The sequence below is a fragment of the Schistocerca serialis genome, chromosome 12, assembly GCF_023864345.2.
Source record: "Schistocerca serialis cubense isolate TAMUIC-IGC-003099 chromosome 12, iqSchSeri2.2, whole genome shotgun sequence".
Taxonomy (NCBI): domain Eukaryota; kingdom Metazoa; phylum Arthropoda; class Insecta; order Orthoptera; family Acrididae; genus Schistocerca; species Schistocerca serialis.
Genome location: NC_064649.1, coordinates 143069232 through 143093218, shown reverse-complemented (window position 1 = coordinate 143093218; position 23987 = coordinate 143069232). Strand labels below are relative to the sequence as shown.

Sequence of the window (23987 nt, the reverse complement as noted above, 5' to 3'; positions counted from 1 at the left end):
TCGCTGTGTCCCTATCCATCCATAATTGCAAATCTGTTGCCAGTGCCTCGATTATGTCCCGTAAATGTTCACTGCAATTCGTGTCGGGTGATCTGAGTGGCCAGATCCATTTCTTGAATTGTCCAGGATGTTCTTCAAATCAGCTGCGAACAATTGTGGCCCAAGGATGTGACATAGCTGTTTGGGAATGTGAAGTCCACGAATGCCTGCAAATGGTCTCAGAGTGGCCGAACATAAACATTTCCAGTCAATGATTGGCTCACTTGGACCAGAGGACCCTATCCATTCCATGTAAAAACGGCCCACACCGATTTGGAGCCACTACCAGCTTTCACAGTAATTTCTTGACAAATTAGTTTCACGGCTCTGTAGGATCTGTACCACACACAAACCCTAGCATCGTGACTCTTGCCAACTGAAATTGGCAGTCATCTGACTGGGCCACAGTTTTCTTGTTGTCTAGGGTCCAACCGACACGACCACAAGCCCGGGAGAGGCGTTGGAGACGGCTTTGGGCTGTTAACAAAGCCACTCGCATCAGTCATCTGCTGCAATAACCCAATAACACCAGATTTCGCCGCAATGTGTGAACAGATGTGTCACCGCACATCCCACATTGATTTCTGTGGTTATTTTATGCAGTATTGCTTGTCTTGTAGTATTGAAAACTCTATGCGAAAGACACAATCTATTGGTTATGAACTGTAGATTAAAACTGAAGAAACTGCAAAAAGGTGGGAATTCAAGGAGATGGGACCTGGATAAACTGAAAGAACCAGAGGTTGTACGGAGTTTAAGGGAGAGCATAAGGGAACAATTGACATGAATGGGGGAAAGAAATACAGTAGAAGAAGAATGGGTAGCTTTGAGGGATGAAATAGTGAAGGCAGCAGAGCATCAAATAGGTAAAAAGTCGAGGGCTAGTAGAAACCCTTGGGTAATGGAAGAAATATTGAATTTAATTGATGAAAGGAGAAAATATAAAAATTCAGTAAATGAAGCAGGCAGAAAGGAGTACAAACGTCTCAAAAATGAGATCGACAGGAAGTGCAAAATGGCTAAGCAGGGATGGCTAGAGGACAAATGTAAGGATGTAGAGACTTATCTCACTAGGGGTAAGATAGATACCGCCTACAGGAAAGTTAAAGAGACCTTTGGAGAGAAGAGAGCCACTTGTATGAATATCAAGAGCTCTGATGGAAACCCAGTTCTAAGCAAAGAAGGGAAAGCAGAAAGGTGGAAGGAGTATATAGAGGGTCTATACAAGGGCGATGTACTTGAGGACAATATTATGGAAATGGAAGAGGATGTAGATGAAGATGAAATGGGAGATACGATAGTGCGTGAAGAGTTTGACAGAGCACTGAAAGACCTGAATCGAAACAAGGCCCCGGGAGTAGACAACATCCCATTAGAACTACTGATGGCTTTGGCAGAGCCAGTCCTGACAGAACTCTGCCATCTGGTGAGCAAGATGTATGAGACAGGTGAAATACCCTCAGACTTCAAGAAGAATATAATAATTCCAATCCCAAAGAAAGCAAGTGTTGACAGATGTGAAAATTACCGAACTATCAGTTTAATAAGTCAGAGCTGCAAAATACTAACGCGAATTCTTTACAGACGAATGGAAAAACTGATAGAAGCTGACCTCGGGGAAGATCAGTTTGGATTCCATAGAAATATTGGAACACGTGAGGCAATACTGACCCTACGACTTATCTTAGAAGAAAGATTAAGGAAAGGCAAACCTACGTTTCTAGCATTTGTATACTTAGAGGAAGCTTTTGACAATGTTGATTGGAATATTCTCTTTCAAATTCTGAAGGTGGCAGGGGTAAAATACAGGGAATGAAAGGCTATTTACAATTTGTACAGAAACCAGATGGCAGTTATAAGAGTCGAGGGGTGTGAAAGGGAAGCAGTGGTTGGGAAGGGAGTGAGACAGGGTTGTAGCCTATCCCTGATGTTATTCAATCTGTATATTGAGCAAGCAATAAAGGAAACAAAAGAAAATTTCGGAGTAGGTATTAAAATCCATGGAGAAGAAATAAAAACTTTGAGGTTCGCCGATGACATTGTAATTCTGTCAGAGACAGCAAAGGACTTGGAAGAGCAGTTGAACGGAATGGACAGTGTCTTAAAAGGAGGGTATAAGATGAACATCAACAAAAGCAAACTGAGGATAATGGAATGTAGTCGAATTAAGTCGGGTGATGCTGAGGGAATTAGATTAGGAAATGAGACACTTATAGTAGTAAAGGAGTTTTGCTATTTGGGGAGCAAAATAACTGATGACGGTCAAAGTAGAGAGGATATAAAATGTAGACTGGCAATGGCAAGGAATTCGTTTCTGAAGAAGAGAAATTTGTTAACATCGAGTATAGATTTAAGTGTCAGGAAGTCGTTTCTGAAAGTATTTGTATGGAGTGTAGCCATGTATGGAAGTGAAACATGGACAATGACTAGTTTGGACAAGAAGAGAATAGAAGCTTTCGAAATGTGGTGCTACAAAAGAATGCTGAAGATTAGATGGGTAGATCACATAACTAATGAGGAGGTATTGAATAGAATTGGGGAGAAGAGGAGCTTGACTAGAAGAAGGGATCGGTTGGTAGGACATGTTCTGAGACATCGAGGGATCACCAATTTAGTATTGGATGGCAGCATGGAGAGTAAAAATCGTAGAGGGAGACCAAGAGATGAACACACTAAGCAGATTCAGAAGGATGTAGGTTGCAGTAGGTACTGGGAGATGAAGGAACTTGCACAGGATAGAGTAGCATGGAGAGCTGCATCAAACCAGTCTCAGGACTGAAGACCACAACAACAACAACAAGAACAACAACAACATGCGAAAGCTGCTGCTCTCAGTCATTGTGTGAAGGCCATTGGCCACTGCACTGTCTGTAGTCAAAGGTGATTAATGAAGTGTGGTATTCTTGGCTCACTTTTGACACGGTGTATCTCAAAATATTGAATTATCTAACAATTTCCAAAATAGAATGCCCCATACATCTAGCTCCAGCTACCATTCTGCATTCTGTGTCTGTTTGTTAATTCCTGTCAAGTGGACCTAACCACATCAGAAACTTCTTCACACGAGTACAAATGATGGCTCTGCCAATGCACTGCCCTTTCATACTTTGTGTACACAATACTACCGCCATGTGTATATGTGCGTATTGCTACCCCATGACTTTTGTCCCCCCCAGTGTACAGTATGGTAACAACAATACATTATTAAATTTGTAGGTGCTTTGTGAGTATACAGAGTGCGGGAATTACTGTATTTACTCGAATCTAAGCCGCATTTTTTTTCCGATTTTTGCTATTCAAAAAACCGCCTGCAGCTTAGAATCGAGTGCAAAGTAAGCGGAAGTTCTGGAAAATGTTGGTAGGTGCCGCCGCGTCTGACTTCTGCTGTCAAATATATGTAGCGCTACACAGGCATGCTTTGCAGGCACAAAGATAAATACTGGCGCCAAAACCTCTGTGTCAAAATTAATTAAAAGAAAAGATAGAAGAATGTAAACATTATGCTTGTATTCTTTCGTGTTTGCTGCTATCTCATTTAAATTCTGTCTGCCTAATAAACTACGAAACTAGAGTGAGACAACAGCCAACGTAGAAGAATATACATATCACGTCATGTTTATATTTGTATTATTCTTATGCTGAACAGTGATACAGTCAGAAATGAAGCATGACAACTGACTAGATTTTTAAATCTAAGATGACTCTAATTTCTGTGTAGAATGTAATGTACTAAAGAGGCATCTGCAAAGATTTTCAAACGGAGAAAATTTTTTGCTAAACTCTTGTTCAGAACATCTTCTATCATATGCAGTCTATTATTTGGTTCTTGTTTATCATTATCAAAGAAAGCAGCACAGTAAGTAACAACAAATAGCAGTATCTTGCCATTGTTTCACTTATGAGACAATTCCTTTCTTTTTTTTATTGTAAGCTGTGGTAGTGCGCACAAAACAAGCCATGCCATGAGCGGCGACTGGTCGTAAACACTCAGTATCAGAATGTGACAAACAAGGCATGACACAGTACAATAATGCATTTTCAGCTTAGAGTGACGTAAACAGCTATAAAAAAGAGAATGGCACTTATCAAATTAAAGCAAAATAAGCAATCGATTGAAACCAGGCGAAGCACGTGAAAAAGGAATGGTACCCGTATAAATACAGATGCATAGCAATGGCTACCTGGGAAAGCTGAACTGCTAAGATTACGACTCGAACCAAACTACTGTAGCTGTATCTTCATCCACTCGACCTAAATTGTGTCTCATGTTACAATGGACCAACTTTGTTTCAATTTGGAGGTGCGGTCTAAAACTTCCCTCTCCCCTTGAATTTCGAGTCTCAAAATTTCAGGTGTGGCTTAGATTCGGGAAATTTTTTTTTCATTGATTTTGAGTCTCATTTTTCAGGTGCGGTTTAGATTCGAGTGCGGCTTAGATTTGAGTAAATACGGTAGTATGCGGTGCTGCCACATCTTCCTGTGGCAGTTGCTCGCACTCAGCTGGGCACTGAGTGAAATCAAATTTGGGTGGTTGAGACAGGTATATCATTTCACACTGCTTCACAGTATTCCAGGCTCTATCAATCATATTGGTTGGCAGATGGTGACATTCCAGTCTCTTGCAGTCTGTGACTGATAATTTTCAGTGTCTGAAAGATTATGAGAATACGCTGGCCAGGGTAACAGTCGAGCACTTTCTGTAGTGAGATTCAGGGGGTGGACAAAAACACACTGCCACGCCGAATACAGTGTAGGAAAACTGTTGGTATTCAGAACAGCTTCCATTCATCTCGCAATGAGTAAGTGTAGGTCATGTATGGTTTTTGAGGGAATCTTATACCATTCTTCCTTCAAAATAGTGGCAAATTCAGGTTATGGTCACAGAGACAAATGGCAGTTGTGCACCCTTCTTTTCAAACTAGACCACAAGGGCTTCATAATATTGAGGTCTAGTGACTGGCCGGCCACGGTGGTCTCGCGGTTCTAGGCGCGCAGTCCGGAACCGTGCGACTGCTACGGTCGCAGGTTCGAATCCTGCCTCGGGCATGGATGTGTGTGATGTCCTTAGGTTAGTTAGGTTTAAGTAGTTCTAAGTTCTAGGGGACTAATGACCACAGCAGTTGAGTCCCATAGTGCTCAGAGCCATTTGAACCATTCTAGTGACTGTGGTGGCAAAGGATGATGCGTCACCATCAGGAGCAAGTATTGTACTATGTGATATACCTGATTGGTCAAAATGGTCACGTAATCCTTGGCAGAAATGCTACCTTGCAGAAAACCCCTTGAAGCCCATGGAATACTGCGATACAACTGCCCAAACAGTCACTCGACCCCTGTCGTATGCCACTCTCAGAATGTAAATTTAATCAGATGTTGGAAACAGTGTGAAAAGTGACGCATCTGACCAAATGATATTCTTGCATTGCTCCACATACACAGTTTGATCGTCACATCTTCCTGTTGTGTACATTTGTATAACTGATCAATGATTTTGGAGTTCCACTTCACCCTGCAAGTCCCTGGTTATGGATTGACGGAGTTCCCTTTTTACCGGTTTGGTGCTGACAGGATTTGTGAGTGCGACATTCGGTTCTGCAGTGACTTTTTCAACTGTCATCCCCGTTACTTTTCATCACAATTTACTGCAATGACTGTCCTTCACGATCACTCGATGCTGACTTTTGTCCGCATCGTGACTAAGCTGCATCTGTATGGTTGTAGTTTGTGGACTATAACATTTCTGAAATAGACTGTCCTGACCAGAACACAGTGGAACACTATTGGAATGAGTAAGAATGTTGCTTTTGCTCCGTCCAACATCACTAATTTCTCTGGTTTTGGTTGTTGAGGAAGAACGGGCAGCTGGCCCTCCACACAGATTCAAGTGTCTCACTGAAATTGTCCCCACCATAGATGAAGTATTATAAATGAGAAACATGCACAGTGTCCAGTAATAGGCATTCTGATACTTCAGATATACACTGTGTAATATGGGACAGCTGACATGCTTGCCCACTCTTCTTTACAATTCCTTAGTTATGGAAGCTGTGCAGAGCATATAACACTGACAGGCTGCTCTGCAAGCAAACTTAAACAATTGAAAATCTAGGATAGAATAATGGCAATGTTATGAAAAGGTTAGTTGCTACTCACCGTATAATGGAGATGCTGAGTCCCAGATAGGCACGACAAAAAGACTGTCAAACGGCTAAGCATTTGGCCGAAAAGGCTTTCATCAGAATTAGACAATGTACACAATACACTGGAGGAAACGCTACTCTCACATACGTGTGACCTCAGTCTTGTTTTGACTGTCTTTTTCTTGTGCCTATCTGTGCCTCAACATCACCACTATATGGTAACAATCTATTCTTTTCATAATAATGCATTTTCGTAATAATGTCATTATTCCATCTAGGGTTTTTCATTGTTTGAGCTTAGCATGTCTTTGATTTGTTTCAGCATATCTGAAGATGCTCGTAGTTTGAACAAAACAAGTGATCATTCAAAAGACACATGTGGCAATGGACTGAAATAAAATATTTTATTTGTAGTTCAATGTTTTTTGATTTATCTTCACTTGACATGTCTGGCTTTCATTGTTTTACATAATAATCCTCTTAATAAAGGTAGGCTTACCTGGATACGAAAATCAGCAAATAAGTCCTGGTTTTGGTACTCACAAGGACAACTCCCCAGTGGTGACCTCAACTTTTTGAAACTATCTATATGGAGGTGTAGGTCAAGGTCCCACTTATCACACACGCCCTTCAGCCATGCACCCTGATGGGCCCTCACTTGCGAGTAAGCGACAAAAAAATTTTTTTGAAATTTACCTTAGCTTTAAAAATAGTAACATTAATCAGACTGTTGCCATGACGTAATGGTTGTCATGCAGTCTACACACACTGAAGGCTGTGGATGTGACCCTCTTCAGGTGGCATGAGACTTTTTATTTTTTAATACTTATTGAAATGACTTGGATCGTTATTCTAATTCAATTAACTGGTTTGAATGTAATTTTTCTATTTCTATTCCATCATCACACTATTTTACTCAAAATATTAACTGTTTCAGTTGCTGTCATTTCTTCTTCCTATTATTCTTTTTCCACTTGGAACCTTAGTACATGTGAATTACATTATTTTTATCATAAAATTTAAATGTTTGAAAATGCTGATGAAAGATTAAATAATCTATTCCTAATGACTGTGCAGAAGTGTCAAAATTATATTTTTCATTACAGGGTGTATATTTTTTGGATGCCATCATATAAACATTGAAAATAAAAATTCTTTTTGCTCTATGCACAAAGTAATACAGATGAATATTTAAGCGAAAGAAGGGATTATGAGTAAAACAAAATTCCAGCAAAATGAGGAATAAAAATAATGAATGCAATAACGTGGACAAAAATATAAGATGATAATAGGGAAGAAGTTTAATTGAAATCAATAAATAACAATAATGATATTCATATATTTATGTGACTTACCATACAAAAGCGCTGGCAGGTCGGTAGAAAAGCAAACAAACACATACATACACACAAAATTCAAGCTTTCGCAACAAACTGTTGCCTCATCAGGAAAGAGGGAAGGAGAGGGAAAGACGAAAGGATGTGGGTTTTAAGGGAGAGGGTAAGGAGTCATTCCAATCCCGGGAGCGGAAAGACTTACCTTAGGGGGAAAAAAGGACAGGTATACACTCGCGCGCACACACACACACACACACACACACACACACACACACACACACACACACACACACACACACACCCATCCGCACATACACAATAATATTTTTCCCGCGTGGAATGTTTCCCTATTATATTCATATCATTAATAATGATATTCACATGTACAAAGGTCAAAGTGGAAAAAAGAATAAGAGGAGGAAGAAATGAGAGCAATTGAAACAGTTCATCAAAATGACATGTCAAAAGTCTAGGGAAAAAAATTGAACAAGATAACTTAATAGAAATAACAATCAAAGATTAAAAAATAAAAAATATTCACACCATGTGACAAGATACAAACCCACAACCTTCCACCTGTGTAGACTGCATGATAAACATTATGCTGTGGCAACAATCTGATATATGTTACTGTTTTTAAAGCTAAAGCAAATTTCAAAAAAAATTTTTTTGTCAATTACTCGCAAATGAGGACCAACGAGGATGAATGGCTGCAGTATGTGTGTAATACCTTGGACCTTAACCTATATACGAAATCGACGGTTTCAGAAAATCAATCTCTGATGCAGTTCTTCCAGCCATCAAAATAAACCTAAAAAAAGCTGTCATTTACAGACAGCTATACTAAGCATAATTGATGAATTCACAAAATACCTAAACAATGAAGGTTTACTTATCAATACCTTCTTTCTTTTGATAGAACTTTAACGAGTACAAATCATAAAATAAGTTTGGGAAAGCTTTGGTATAAAATGCCATGACTGGTATTCAACCAATATTATTAATTTTGCAATTGAATGTTGGTATCCATTGTGTCATTGTAGTGTATTACAATATAGTTTTATGGGTACAATGTGCAGCCAATGGGTTGTAATGGTGTCAAGTTTCTCTTTTTCATCTCAATTACTAAAATTGATCTTCCTTTTGGAGTACTATTGTCCTCTGAAAGATGAACTTTCCAATCAGAAACTTACAATTGGCTCCATGTTTAGTAGTATAGGAGCCCATTGCAGCGGTTAATATAAAGAGAGAAGAGAATAAAGAGAAAAAGGTTGAAAATGTGGGAAGAAATCGTAATGGAAATTGTTTTTTTTTAAATCTTTAATGACCGTGAAAAAAGGGAAAGAATGAAAAGCAAATCGGACTTCGTATTACGGAAAAGCTATCGGACTTCATTATTCGGAAAAGCTATTGTTGGGGTGGTCCTTGTGGCGTTTTTGAGCAAAAGGTAAACCAATTTCTACTACAAAAATTTTTGAAAAAGAACAGAGAACAACAAAATGTAACTGACAGGGGGAAATGGCGTAGCTTTGAGTTCATTCTTTACCAGGTTAACATGTCTTCTTTCGAGCGGCGTCCAGGTCTTCAAAAATCTCCTTCAATTCTGCGTGAAAAGTCTGCTTCGAAATCTTGCAATCGTCCAGGAATCACTAATTTATACCAATTAAAATCATCTTGATACTGTATGCAATTTAATTTACTTTGCTACTTCCATCCTCCGAATTTCTTAACAACTTCCACAATGTCTACACATTACAATCAGATCAAGACTAGCTATTAAGTTTTTTACGTCAACATCAGATCACGTCTGCCTTAACCTTCAGCTAACAAGAGACAATTTAGAAACGAATAGAAAACAAAAAAAAAGTTACAATTTTAGTAGTTTCTCTGCCGTCGAGCGCTCATACCGCTGCGACGGGATATTTTTTATCTGAGGGAACGAGTGTAGTGCGGTGAAATTCAAAGTCCCGCTACACAATTTATAATGTTGTTTCTTTGAATGTTTTGGAATTCCAAAGTAACTGATGCATTTTGATCAACATTTATTTTTCAGCAGGCAAGATTTGGAAATAAATGCGAAGTTGGAGAAATGTGCTGCAGTTTTAAGTAAAAATAATTAAGTAATAGTGAAGGCAGAAGAATATTAGTAAAATTAAAGCTGTCATCAGTATGAAGATCAGTTTTAACACCACAGTTTTTTTTCCAGGCAGTCGTGTTGGAGATTGTATGCTGCTGCCTTGTTCTCACCTTAGAACTGATTACCTGGCTGGCTATAGGATGGCTTAGTTTAACATGAATTCCAACCGAATTACCCCGCCATTTGTAGGGGACCTGCAGTATAACATGGATTACTTGGCGTTTTCCACATCATCAAATATTGCCAGGCATGAATAAATTACAAGTGACAGATAAAAACTTCAAGGGTTGACCAGGGATCGAACTTGAGACCTTTGGATTTGTAGTCTCACACTTTTTACGTTTATTTTAAATTCTGGGCTCATCTTTTATTCGGAAATGTCCATAATGCGTGCTTCTGGCTGTAAGTACTTCCCAGTCGAATGGATCCATTTTTTCCACATTGTGGAAAGCTGGTAGAATGACAAATCTTCAGACATACCATGTCCCTTCTAGCATATTTTTTGGCATTTTGGCAGATATTTGCAATTTTGTTTTTGTAGTGTGTAACTGGAGTCGGTCCAAACAAGTACAGCTCATCACATCTTTCATCCAATATTCAGTGTCAAGAGAAAGTGTGTTAGTTTCCCCTTACAAACAAAATTATTTTCAAAGCTTACCGTATTTACTCGAATCTAAGCCGCATTCGAATCTAAGCCGCACCTGAAAAATGAGACTCGAAATAAAGGAAAAAAAAAAAATTCCCAAATCTAAGCCGCACCTGAAATTTGAGTCTCGAAATTCAAGGGGAGAGAAAAGTTTTAGGCGGCACCTCCAAATCGAAACAAAGTTGGTCCATTGTAGTATGAGACACAATTTAGGTCAAATGAATGACGATACAGCTACAGTAGTTTGGTTCGAGTCGTGAGCTAAGCAGGTAAGCTTTACCACGTAGCCATTGCTATGCGTCAGGCGCTCCATCCGTATTTATACGGGTACCCTTCATTTTTCACGTGCTTCGTCTGGTTTGAATCGATTGCTTATTTTGCTTTGATCTGATAAGTGCCGTTTTCTTTGTTATAGGTGTTTACGTCACTCTAAGCTGAAAATGCATTACTGTACTGTGTCATGCATTGTTTGTCACATTCTGATAGTGCATGTTTACAGCCTGTTGCCGCTCGCGGCATGGCTTGCTTTTGTGCGCGCTACCACCGCGTACAATTAAAAAAAAAAAAAAGAGAGAGAGAGAGAGAGAGAGAGGAATCGTCTCATTAGCGAAACAATGACAAGAGACTGCTATTTTTTGTTACTTACACTGCTGCTTTCTTTGATAACGATCAACAAGAACCAAATAATAGACTGCGTGTGGTAGAACATGTTCTGAACGAGAGTTAAGCGAAAATTTTTCTCCGTTTGAAAATCTTTGCGGCCGCTTCTTTAGTACATCAAATTCTGCACAGAAATTAGAGTCATCTTAGATTTTAAAATCTAGTCAGTTGCCGTGCTTCATTTCTGACTGTATCACTATTAGGCATAAGAATAATACGAAAATAAACATAACACGATAAGTATATTCTTCCGCGTTTGCTGTTGTCTGACTCTAGTTTCGTAGTTTATTAGGCAGACTGGACTTAAATGAGATAGCAGCAAACACGAGCGCTACATATATTCGACGGCAGAAGTTAGTTGTGGCGGCACCTACCAACAAAAACTTTTTCAGAACTTCCGCATGCTTTGCACTCGATTCTAAGCCGCAGGCGGTTTTTTGGATTACAGAAACCGGAAAAAAAGTGCAGCCTAGATTTGAGTAAATACGGTAACAATATTATGAGAAGGAAAGTTGCTACTCACCATATAGCAGAGATTCTGAGTTGCAGATAGGCACACTTAAAGCTTTCGGCCAATGGCCTTTGTCAACAATAGACACACATATGTGCGCCCACGCGCGCACCCACACACCCACGCACACACACACACACACACACACACACACACACACACACACACACACACACACACACCCTAACGCAACTCATACCCATGACTGCAGTCTCCGGCAACTAAAACCACACTGCGAGCAGAAGCACCAGTGCATGATGGGAGTGGTGACTGGGTGGGGGAGGTGGCTGGGGCAGGGAGGGGGATGGATAGTATGGTGGGGATGGTAGACAGTGAAGTGCTGCAGATTCGGTGGCAGGCAGGGGAGAGGTGGGGAGGGGGGAGGGGATAGTGGAAAAGGAGAGACATAGAGAGAAATAGAGAGAAAATAGGAAAGGCTGGGTGTGGTGGTGGAATGATGGCTGTGTAGTGCTGGAATGAGAGCAGGGAGGGGGATGGATGGGTAAGGACAGTGACTAACGAAAGTTAAGGCCAGGAGGGTTACGGGAATGTAGGATGTATAGCAGGGAAAGTTCCCAACTGCGCAATTCCGAAAAGCTGGTGTTGGTGGGAAGGATCCACATGGCACAGGCTGTGAAGCAGTCATTGAGATGAGGGGTATCATGTTTGGCAGAGTGCTCAGCAACAGGGTGGTCCACTTTTTTCTCGGCTACAGTTTGTCGGTGGCCACTCGTGCGGACAGACAGCTTGTCGGTTGTCGTGCACACATAGAATGCAGCACAGTGGTCGCAGCTTAGCTTGTAGACCACATGACTGATTTCACAGGTAGCCCTGACTTTGATGGGATAGGTGATGTTAGTGACAAGACTGGAGTAGGTGGTGGTAGGAGGATGTATGGGACAGGTCTTGCATCTAGGTCTATTACAGGAGTGTGAGCCATGAGGTAAGGGATTGGGAGCAGGGGTTGTGTAAGGGTGGACAAGTATATTGTGTAGGTTTGGTGGACAATGGAATACTGTGGTGTCACCGCCAGACACCACACTTGCTAGGTGGTAGCCTTCAAATTGGCCGTGGTCCGTGAGTATACGTCTGACCCGCGTGTCGCCACTGTCAGTGATTGCAGACCGAGCGCCGCCACATGGCAGGTCTAGTCTAGAGAGACTCCCTAGCACTCGCCTGAGTTGTACAGCCGACTTTGCTAGCGATGGTTCACTGCCACATACGCTCTCATTTGCAGAGATGACAGTTTAGCATAACCTTCAGCTACATCATTTGCTACGACCTAGCAAGGCGCCATATTCAGTTACTATTGATACTGATATTGTGAATCATGTACCATCAAGAGCAACGTTCATCATTAATGGATTAAAGTTAAGTATGAAACTAATTACGTCCGCCTTCTGAATTCTAATTCTTTGTCATGTTCCAGACCTCACGTCAGTATAGTTCTTCCCTCTTCACGCCAGCCTGCATGAGCTAAAATGCGTGCATTTCGGCACTCCACTCGTAACACGGTGTTAGCTCTTCTGCCAACACAAAAACTATCACGGTTAATAACCAGTACTCCAATAGCGACCGAGCATAACTGCCGCATAGTGGTAGCAGTCAGCACAGGGCAGGGCGCTGCTGCTGCTGTAATACTGGTTATTCATCGTGTTTTATTGCCCAGGTTAACACATACTGGTAAAACAAGTATCACACTACAGTAGTGTGGGACCGATCTATCAGAAGGGTGTGTAAAATTCTGCTTTTAAAAATCGTGTTGTTTGTATAGTTCAATTCTTTTATCTTGGCGGCTCGTGCATGCCCGCCCAGATGCGGGAGATTGTTGCGTTGCCAGTTTGCAAACGACGCACTCGCCAAGAGAAGCAGCGCCATAGTATAGTATAGTTCGCAAACTTACGTTTAGGGTGAAGCGCACAGTTTATGAAGTAAAGCCACCACGGCCGAATTAACCCTTTCGCTGCTATAAAGACGTGCTTCCTGCATTCCGCGCTGTGGGCGATTTTGTCACTGCACTGCTCGCCTGTGCAGACACATGGTGTTCCGACTGCTTTGACATACTTATCATTCGATTTCTCAAAAGCTATTTGGCTCAAAAATTTGATTTTTACACATCTTCTTGACTGATGCCTTCCCCCCATAAATGACTAATTTTGTTTCGATGTTCGACGCAGTTATTGTGCAGCATTAAATGTAGTAAACCATTGCACGAAATTTTGAAGAGTTTGCAGAGGTAAAAGTCCATAGCGTATACTTTCCGTATGGTTGATTTTAGTTGCCTTAATTTCGTATAAAATTTACTGTATAACAATATCTCATTTAATTTAAGTACCACATAGGTGTCGTATGTAATATTGAGAAATATTCCGTCTTTCGCAAGTGTAATAAAAGTTTTATTTATATCAGAGTCATTTCAATTTTTTCTAAAGAGTTCTGATTAAAACAAAGTTGATGAAGTATACAAAACTGAATTGTGGACATAATAAAACATAGAAAAAACTAAAAATATATTGTCATAGAGGCACAGTGAGCAAACAATTCGCTTTTGTCACAACGGACAGCAAATACTTGCCAAAACATAGATCAGTCAATGAAAACATTGACTATGATGATGTTGCCAAAGCAGCAAAGCAAAGAATTGCGTCCAACAATCAAGTAGCTCGGCAATGTACGAGCAAAAAGTCTGCTCTAAATAATACTTTAATACTGTCGCAAAAGAATATATCTCAATATGAATAGTAAAACAGCGACTGCAGAAGAGAAGATATACAGACAAAACAGAAAACATGAATATTGTATGTGTGCCTTTTCATTGTTTTTAATTGCTGTAAAAAGAAATATTGGAGCACAAAATTAGAAAAACCGAAAACTTATTATGATTATAATGAAGAGACAAAGCACTAGAAATTTCAAAAAATTACATTCATACGAATAAAATTCATGAAGTAAGACACTTTGATATTGTTTTTGTTTTCACTTAGCAGCCAAACACTTTAACCATTACACTAACACAGCTTGTCACTCAAGAGAGCTCCTAGAGGACTTTAACATGCCACGCAAAATTCCGACAAACACTGTTGGTATGACTACGAATTAATCACGTTTCGTCGAAGTACAATAGGAAATAAAAAATTACAGCTGTTCTTTATTTCGAAAAAGTTCGTGAGAATGATACAAACACCTATCCTTGCTATCGCCTGAATTAGGAGTCTTATTGCTTGTTTGGTTTAATTAATTAATAGAATATGAAGCAATTGGTATAAAGAATGCTTTTTCCAAACTTTCTATAAAAGAAAGTCTGCTATCAAGACATTGCTTTTGTTCAATTACTTTATTTATGACTGAACATTTCTAAAACTGAAGACACTCGTCCGAGCTCTGCACTGCAGTCGCGCTCTGGTAACGTCGTTCTCTGTTCATTGGCTGACTGCGTTTTGTGACGTCAGATGCGCAGAACTAACCTAAACTCGGCCGCCATCGTAAACGATGCGCACTTTAATAGGAAATAAATTGGTGCTTTCCATCAACAGTTGGTGTCATATGAAAGATGTTATGAGCAGTATTTGTTTGAGCCGACTCCAGCTACACATTGCAAAAACAAAATTGCGAAAATCTGCCAAAATACCAGAACCAATGAGCCTGAAGACTCTTAGGAGGGACACTCTGTGTATACCAACCCAGAGAAGTAGAATCACCACTCCCTGAAGCAGCAAATATTGCTGTCACTGATGCGACAAGCAGTTCTTTAAACACATCGTGCGTAAGCCCGGTATTCATTACTTCGTATACAAATAGACGCGTGCTGAAAATATGCCAGTCCCCGACAGCACCACAGTACGATGAGGCAAAACTGCTGGGTTGTCATCTGATAGATATCTGGATGCTGACTCAGCATTGAGCGTTGTTAATGTGGCACGTGCTCACCAGAGAAGTTGTCAACCCTTAAATCACAAAAACTTAATCGAATATGAAACTGGTTTTCTCTCATACTACCGTATAGTTACTATTATTCAGATCGCATTGTGATTTGTATACCACATAGTGAGGGTGTTACTCAGTAAAGATTAATAAAGGTTGAATTTGTTTAATCATAAATCTAAGAGCAATTGAAACTTCTTTGTAGAGTAAAACTGTATATCGTACTTGAGCCTGCTGTTAGGACGGGTTGCGAGTTGTGCTCAGGTAGTTCAGTCGATGGAGCATCTTCTTACGAAAGGCAGCAATTCTGGGTTTGAAACCCTGTCAGGCAGACACTTTGTCTGCCAGAAATTTTCAAATTGGTGCACATTCTTCTACAGAGTGAAAAATTCATACTGTCTAACAAGAAGAAATTTACAGTAATGTATGTAGGCGTCCCAGGTGTCTCACCCTGGAGCCATTCATCCTGGTGGACCCTTGTTTGCGAGTAATTGACAAAAAAATTTTGTAATTTTGTGTGACTGTTCTAGAGCTTAAAAATCAATGCCAATCATATGGGCATTTGGGCGTAGTGGTAGCATACGAGCCTTATATCTTGAGAGTCACAGGTTCAAATCTCATCAGTGGCTTCAAGATGTTTCATTTTAAAATCTTTAGCAAAGTGACTGATCTTTATTTTTGTTCAATTAATTAGTTTAAATGTATTTTTTTGTAACTAATCCTTAGTCTTGTCATTTTAATCATCATATTAAATAATTGGAATTCCAGACAAAATAATGACAATATTATGAAAAGGATAGAATGCCACTCACAATATAGTGAAGCTGTTGAGTTGCAGGTAGGCAACAAGACTGACAATCAGAATTGGACAACTGACAATAACAAGAGTCTTAACCAAGTAAGTTTTCAGCAGAAAGGACTTCATCAGAATTACACACACACGCCCTTGCAGTATATGCCACATTCCCAAACCCTCCTGGACTCAACCTCGTAACTCGTTGTTCTACACCACCCATCCCCTTTCCCTGTTACCTCTCCAGCACTACACAGCCCTCTATCCCACCAACGCCCTCATAGTCTTTATACTTCTGCTGCCCCCGCTATCCCTTTGCCTTCCGTCTAACCTCCTGACTGCACCTAGCTGCTCTACCCTCTCTCCACCTTGTTCCTGTATCCTCCCACAAGCAGCACTTTACTATCCCCCGTCCCTGTCCTACTATCCTCTCTTCCTCACCCTAATGTCCTCTTTATCCCCACCACCAAGTTTTTTTCTCCCATTGTGCTGCTGGTGCTCCTCAGTCGGGCCTTGGTAGCCAGAGACTGTGATCATGTGTGTGTGAGTTGGATTTGCATGTGTGTGTTTGTGTGTGTGTGTGTGTGTGTGTGTGTGTGTGTGTGTGTGTGTGTGAAAGTTTACTTGGTTAACACTCTTGTTATTGTCAGTTGTCCAATTCTGATTGTCAGTCTTGTTGCCTACCGGCAACTCAACAGCTCCACTATATTGTTAGTGGCAGTCTATCCTTTTCATAATATTGTCCAATTTTCATGAAAGCCTTTTTGGCTGCATGCTTACTTGTTGGACAGTCTTATTGTTGTGCCTGTCTGCAATTCAACAACTCTGCTACATGGTGAGTAGTAATCTATCCTTTTCTTAATACACTCATCATATTAACTTTTTCAACTGCTCTCGGTTTTTCTTTCTATCTCTTTTTTTATCTTTTTGTGTGTGATTTGATTTATTTTTTGAGTTGGTTTCAACTTAATTTCTTCCATCTGATCATCTTATATTTTTGTCCAAGTTATTGCATTCATTATTTATCATCCTGACTTTGCTTGAATTTAATTTTACATATAAGCCCTTCTTTCGGTTACATCTTCAGCTGCTTTATTTTGTCCATAATGCAACAAGAATTTATGTTTCGCTTACTTGCATTATGATTACTGACCCAAAAAAATGTACATGTCTGTATCAAAAAATACATTCTTTTACATCAGAACACAACCAATATAGACAGATTGTTTTGTCTTCCATTTCTTTGGGTTTTAACTGATAGGTTGGGATTTTGAAGTGTTCACATATTATGATAGATATATAAAAATAATTAAAATCACTTGCACAAAGATGCCAAATGAAGATCCGAAAAACTAAAATAAAATGAAAAAGTTAATATTTTGATTAAAATGATGCAGCAAAGGGTTACGAATTTTTAAAAAGAATATGTTTAAACCAATTAACTGTAGTTATTTTTAATCAGTCATTTCTAAAAATATTTGAAAATAAAAATTTGGAAGCACCTGACAAGGTCTGAACCCATGACCTTTCACGCATCAGGTCAGTATGCAAACCGTTACACCAGAGTGAACATATGATTATTGTAATTGGTTTTAATGCTCTAGGACAGTCACGTACAATTATGAAATTTTTTTTCGTCGATTACTCGCAGATGAGAGTCCACCAGGGTGAATGGCTGCAGAGATGGATACTGGGACCCTAACCTACATATCCATATACATGATTCCAAAATGTCCATCCCTCCCCTGGAGACATCTCCCAGTGCAAAATTTTTTTGCACCCCTCACACTCTCTCCTTTACAAGGAAAAAATCCTTCGCAGAGCTTTTGTGTGACACTAATTCTCATTCTTATCACAGAATTAGCTTGTTACCACTTGTTTAAGAAATAGTACTTAATACACACAGAGAACTATTTTTTGTGTTTCAGAGGTGGAGGCCTCTCAAACCTGCAGCTACTTGGTTTGTGGCGTATCCCTGACCTGGGGAATGAGGCATTGCTCGCCATCTCAAAGGGGTGCCCAAAACTGCGAGAGCTATCATTGATCGCTTGTCGCGGACACACTGATGATGCTTTCAAGCTGTTCCACCAGCTAAAACAGTTGGAAATGTAAGTGTAAACATGTAATGCTGTGTTCAGCAAAGTGATGCAGCTATATTTTTCACGGGTATTGATATTAAAGTGTAAAATAGTCAATCATCAACTTTTTTAACATTAATCAACAAAAGAGCATTAGTTAATTATCTTTTGTGATCTATTCAACACGTAAACACAACTCTGTAAATGACAGCCAGTTGTAAATAATAAACTAAAGTGTTCATCAAAATTTACATCCATTATAATTCTTTTTTCATCTAAAAAGTATGAATCAGTAATGGGCAACTTCTTCATACGTACATTAGATTCCAGTTGAGGCACCCGCATGTACCCTTCCTCTTACTATGATGTAACAAATAACATGTGTTCAATAAAATTTTCTCGTGCTTCCAGCCGTGTCAGGTGGTTAAATTCCCATAAGCTTTCAACCGAGCTCTCCTCAGTCACTATCAAGTGGTAAGACTGACTGCTGTGTCGCTGTAGCCGCATCATTATATAGCCACAGTGCTGGCTGTGATGCCACTGGTGCTCTCTTCCTCACCGTATATGGTAAAGTTTTCAGCCCATGTCTGTCGCGCCCGTTTTAACCTTGCGATGGCCGGGTCCCAGGCTTTGCTGAGCTGCAAATCGCCATCCTCCTTGATGGTGTTATCAGAGGTTTTTATTTCAATAGCTTCTTTTATGACGCTATTCCAAAATCCCTTCGTCATCAAAACGACAGATGTTTCGTCGAATAGAATTCGGTGTCTATTTTCTAAGGCGTGTTCTGCCATGGCTGATTTTTCTGGATAGCAAAGGCGTAAACACATCTCTTGTTCCGTCCAGCGTTGGTCCACAGTACGTACTGTTTGGCCGACATAGTAACAGCCACACTGACATGGTATCTTGTACACTCCAGGCATTCTAAGCCGTAGATCGCCCTTCACAGGCCCCGTGAGCTGTCAAATTTTTGCTGGGGGCCTGAACACTAATGAAATGTTATATCTCTTCAGGAGCCGGCTAATCTTTCCCGACACTGTACCACAGAAAGGCAAAGACACAAGTTTCTTGCTTTCTTCTTCGGTGGTGTTCTCTTCTCTGTTGGGGTGTTTCTTGCATGTCACACCAGATATAGGCTGTGACACCTGTCCATGACTGTACCTGCTTTCCCGGAAGACTTTTCGGAGGTGGCTCAGTTCTAGTGGCAGACTTTCATCATCTGAGATGACTTTAGCACGATGGACGCGGGTATTCAGAATGCCACGTTTTTGTGCCAGATAGTGGTGGCTGAGAGCGTGCAGATACCGATCTGTGTGTGTCGGTTTCCTGTAGACACTGTGGCTGAGGTGCCCATTCGTTTTCCATCAAACGAGGACATCAAGGAAGGGCAATGCACCGGCACCATGTGTCTCATCTTCCATTGTAAACTTGATGTGACCGTGAATGCTGTTGAGGTGTTCTAAAAATTCTCCCAGTTTTTCATGACGAGGGGGCCAGATGATAAAAGAGTCATTTGACAAAACATCTGTCATTATGAGGATGAAGGGACTTTGGGATAGCCTCATAAAAGAAGCTATTGAAATAAAAACCTCTGAAAACACCATCAACAAGGATGGTGGTTTGCAGCTCAGCTCAGCCTAGGACACGGCCATCGCGAGGTTAAAACGGGTGCGACAGACACGGGATGAAAACATTACCCTGTATGGCGAGGAAGAGAGCACCAGTGACGTCACAGCCAGCAGTGCGGCTATATAACGATGCGGCCACGGTGACACAGCAAGCAGTCTTACCACTTGACAGTGACTGAGGAGAGCTCGGTTGAAAGCTTATGGGAGTTTAACCACCTGACACGGCTGGAAGCACGAGAAAATTTTACTAATTCATATCGCCGCAAAACTGTGCATTCATATAACGTGTGTTCAGATTTCAATGCTGTATTTTCGGTATCCACATTTGTGTCATTTCAGTGCAGACTGTAAAGAGGACATGTTCACTTTTGTTGTTTCATAATCTAATACTTACCTTGTTGTGTAAGGGCTTCATTATCTTCTCCAGAGATGTTGAATGTTGGCTTGAGTTTTTTAGTTATGAATAATAGTCTGTAAATCGAAAGGGATCATGTAACTGTTAACTGCTCCAACTGCTGTTATGCCAAGCATGGTATCAACATAAACACTGTCAAAATTGTGCATTCTTTTGCACTAACTGTTACAGTGCAGTTTTGTACAGCTAGCTGAGCGACCTACATTACTCAGATATGTATTCCAATCCCATTCGTTCAGTTCCTCCTTCCTTCCTTCCTTCTCTGTCCATCTCCTCGTTCTCTCTCTCTCTCTCTCTCTCTCTCTCTCTCTCTCTCTCTCTCTCTCTCTCTCTCTCTCTCTCTCCCCTCTCTCTCCCACTCTCTCCCCCTCTCCCTCCCCCCCTCCCATCTTGCACATCCCCCCCCTCTCTGTCCTCCTATTCATCTACCCATCTCTCTTTCCAGCACATCCTGTTTCTTTTCTCTGTCCATTTCCTGCTCCCCCTCTCTCTATACAGCTCCTCTTCCCACTATCTGGCTAGGTCCATCTGCTTAGGATACTGTCTGCAACATTTGTTGCAAATAGTTTTAGTAACAAAGAAATAATAAATTAAAATGACATAAATGATGCAGCATTTTCTCACACATTTCAGTGTTTGAAATCATACCTCTTGAACTATATGTCATACAATAATCTATTTGTATAGGTACATTCAGTGGCATATATGGATACTTTCTGTGAAATATATTGTGAATAGAGGAGTAGCAAACTAGCAGTAAGTTTAAATGTCATGCAAAATGTGGCAGTTTTTCGTGCATCTCAGTGTTTATTATGTCATATCTCCTGAACTGTGATGGATAGCTGGTTCCTACCCTAGGGTGACCAGATTTACCACTTGAAAAAACGGGATATTTACAGAAATAATTGGGGTTAAAAACGGGGCAAAATGATACACTAGACAACAAAAAAATATTTTACCTATATAACTGCATTGCTTTACTAAAATAAACAAAAACAAAGTATACGCATGCAAACAGTCATATATTTTAACAAGACATTTCGAAACTTGCTTGTAATGGCCCTGCCTCATATGATAATTCATTGTTTTTCTAAGAACTGTTTATAATTCAAAGTATTGAGAAACTGATAGAATGATTACTAACAAATGAACGCTAATGTATATGTCAAAGATATGTACATCATTTAGCTACTATATCAGGAACACTGCTACTAACTTTGCACTTATCAGAAGACTTAATATCTTTCAAATGCTTTGAATTGGTTAATAGCAGATTGTAGACCACCTTGCAGCTAAGGCCTTGATAATGAGTCTTAACCATTACAACAGCTGCTATAGTTTCAGTAGTAGAATGATCTCCCTCTTCAATCCTAAGGGAATTCGCAGTTGAAAATACCCTTTCCGCAACAGTGTTTGTGCCTGGTATAGCAAGAGCAAAACTCAAAAGTGTGTCTACATTTTTACACAAAGTACATGTACTTTTAAGTGTATTGAATACATTACACCATCTCTTATCTATTCCCGAATTAGCTTTTCCCCATTCCTCAAGTGTACTGGATACAATGTTGTTCACGTGCTTTCTCCCACTAAACAATTCCTGTTCATCTATCTCAAATGCTGCATCTGAATCTACTGTCTTAAGAATTTTCAGACAATTTAAAAGTTCAGCCCAAGAAACAGAATTTTTTAGTGTTTTCCAATGGAATGATTTCAGAGGTTGAAACAGATTAGATTAGATTAGATTAATACTAGTTCCATGGATCATGAATACGATATTTCGTAATGATGTGGAACGAGTCGAATTTTCCAATACATGACATAATTAGGTTAATTTAACAACATACTTAAGTTAATATAACAACTTTATTTTTTTGTGTTTTTTTTTTGTTTTTCTTTATTTTTTTATTTATTTTTTTATTTTTTTTTATTTTTTTTCTTAATTTATATCTAAAAATTCCTCTATGGAGTAGAAGGAGTTGTCATTCAGAAATTCTTTTAATTTCTTCTTAAATACTTGTTGGTTATCTGTCAGACTTTTGATACTATTTGGTAAGTGACCAAAGACTTTAGTGCCAGTATTATTCACCCCTTTCTGTGCCAAAGTTAGATTTAATCTTGAATAGTGAAGATTGTCCTTTCTCCTAGTATTGTAGTTATGCACACTGCTATTACTTTTGAATTGGGTTTGGTTGTTAATAACAAATTTCATAAGAGAGTATATATACTGAGAAGCTACTGTGAATATCCCTAGATCCTTAAATAAATGTCTGCAGGATGATCTTGGGTGGACTCCAGCTATTATTCTGATTACACGCTTTTGTGCAATAAATACTTTATTCCTCAGCGATGAATTACCCCAAAATATGATGCCATATGAAAGCAATTAGTGAAAATAGGCGTAGTAAGCTAATTTACTAAGATGTTTATCACCAAAATTTGCAATGACCCTTATTGCATAAGTAGCTGAACTCAAACGTTTCAGCAGATCATCAATGTGTTTCTTCCAATTTAATCTCTCATCAATCGACATACCTAAAAATTTTGAATATTCTACCTTAGCTATATGCTTCTGATTAAGGTCTATATTTATTAATGGCATCATACCATTCACTGTACGGAACTGTATGTACTGTGTCTTATCAAAATTCAGTGAGAGTCCGTTTACAAGGAACCACTTAGTAATTTTCTGAAAGACAGTATTGACAATTTCATCAGTTAATTCTTGTTTCTCAGGTGTGATTACTATACTTGTATCATCAGCGAAGAGAACTAACTTTGCCTCTTCATGAATATAGAATGGCAAGTCATTAATATATAATAAGAACAACAAAGGACCCAAGACTGACCCTTGTGGAACCCCATTCTTGATAGTTCCCCAGTTTGAGGAATGTGCTGATCTTTGCATGTTACGAGAACTACTTATTTCAACTTTCTGCACTCTTCCAGTTAGGTATGAATTAAACCATTTGTGCACTGTCCCACTCATGCCACAATACTTGAGCTTGTCTAGCAGAATTTCATGATTTACACAATCAAAAGCCTTTGAGAGATCACAAAAAATCCCAATGGGTGGTGTTCGGTTATTCAGATCATTCAAAATTTGACTGGTGAAAGCATATATGGCATTTTCTGTTGAAAAACCTTTCTGGAAACCAAACTGACATTTTGTTAGTACTTCATTTTTACAGATATGTGAAGCTACTCTTGAATACATTACTTTCTCAAAAATTTTGGATAAAGCTGTTAGAAGGGAGATTGGACGGTAATTGTTGACATCAGATCTATCCCCCTTTTTATGCAAAAGTATAACAATAGCATATTTCAGTCTATCAGGGAAAATGCCCTGTTCCAGAGAGCTATTACACAGGTGGCTGAGAATCTTACTTATCTGTTGAGAACAAGCTTTTAGTATTTTGCTGGAAATGCCATCAATTCCATGTGAGTTTTTGCTTTTAAGCAAGTTTATTATTTTCCTAATTTCAGAGGGAGAAGTGGGTGAGATTTCAATTATATCAAATTGCATAGGTATGGCCTCTTCTATTAACAGCCTAGCATCTTCTAATGAACACCTGGATCCTACTATATCCACAACATTTAGAAAATGATTATTAAAAATATTTTCAACTTCTGACTTTTTGTTCGTAAAGTTTTCATTCAATTTGATGGTAATACTGTCTTCCTCTGC

The 23987-nt window shown here is 39.5% G+C and overlaps 1 protein-coding gene across 2 annotated transcripts in view; it reads left to right on the top strand.

Annotated features, from left to right (window-relative positions):
- LOC126427906 (uncharacterized) overlaps positions 1-23987 on the top strand; it is a 118481-nt gene that overhangs the window by 57557 nt on the left and 36937 nt on the right. For both annotated transcript variants that reach the window (XM_050089794.1, XM_050089795.1), the window contains one exon: positions 18113-18292. In XM_050089794.1, the coding sequence (XP_049945751.1) occupies positions 18113-18292 (180 nt within the window). The remainder of the gene's footprint in view (positions 1-18112; positions 18293-23987) is intronic.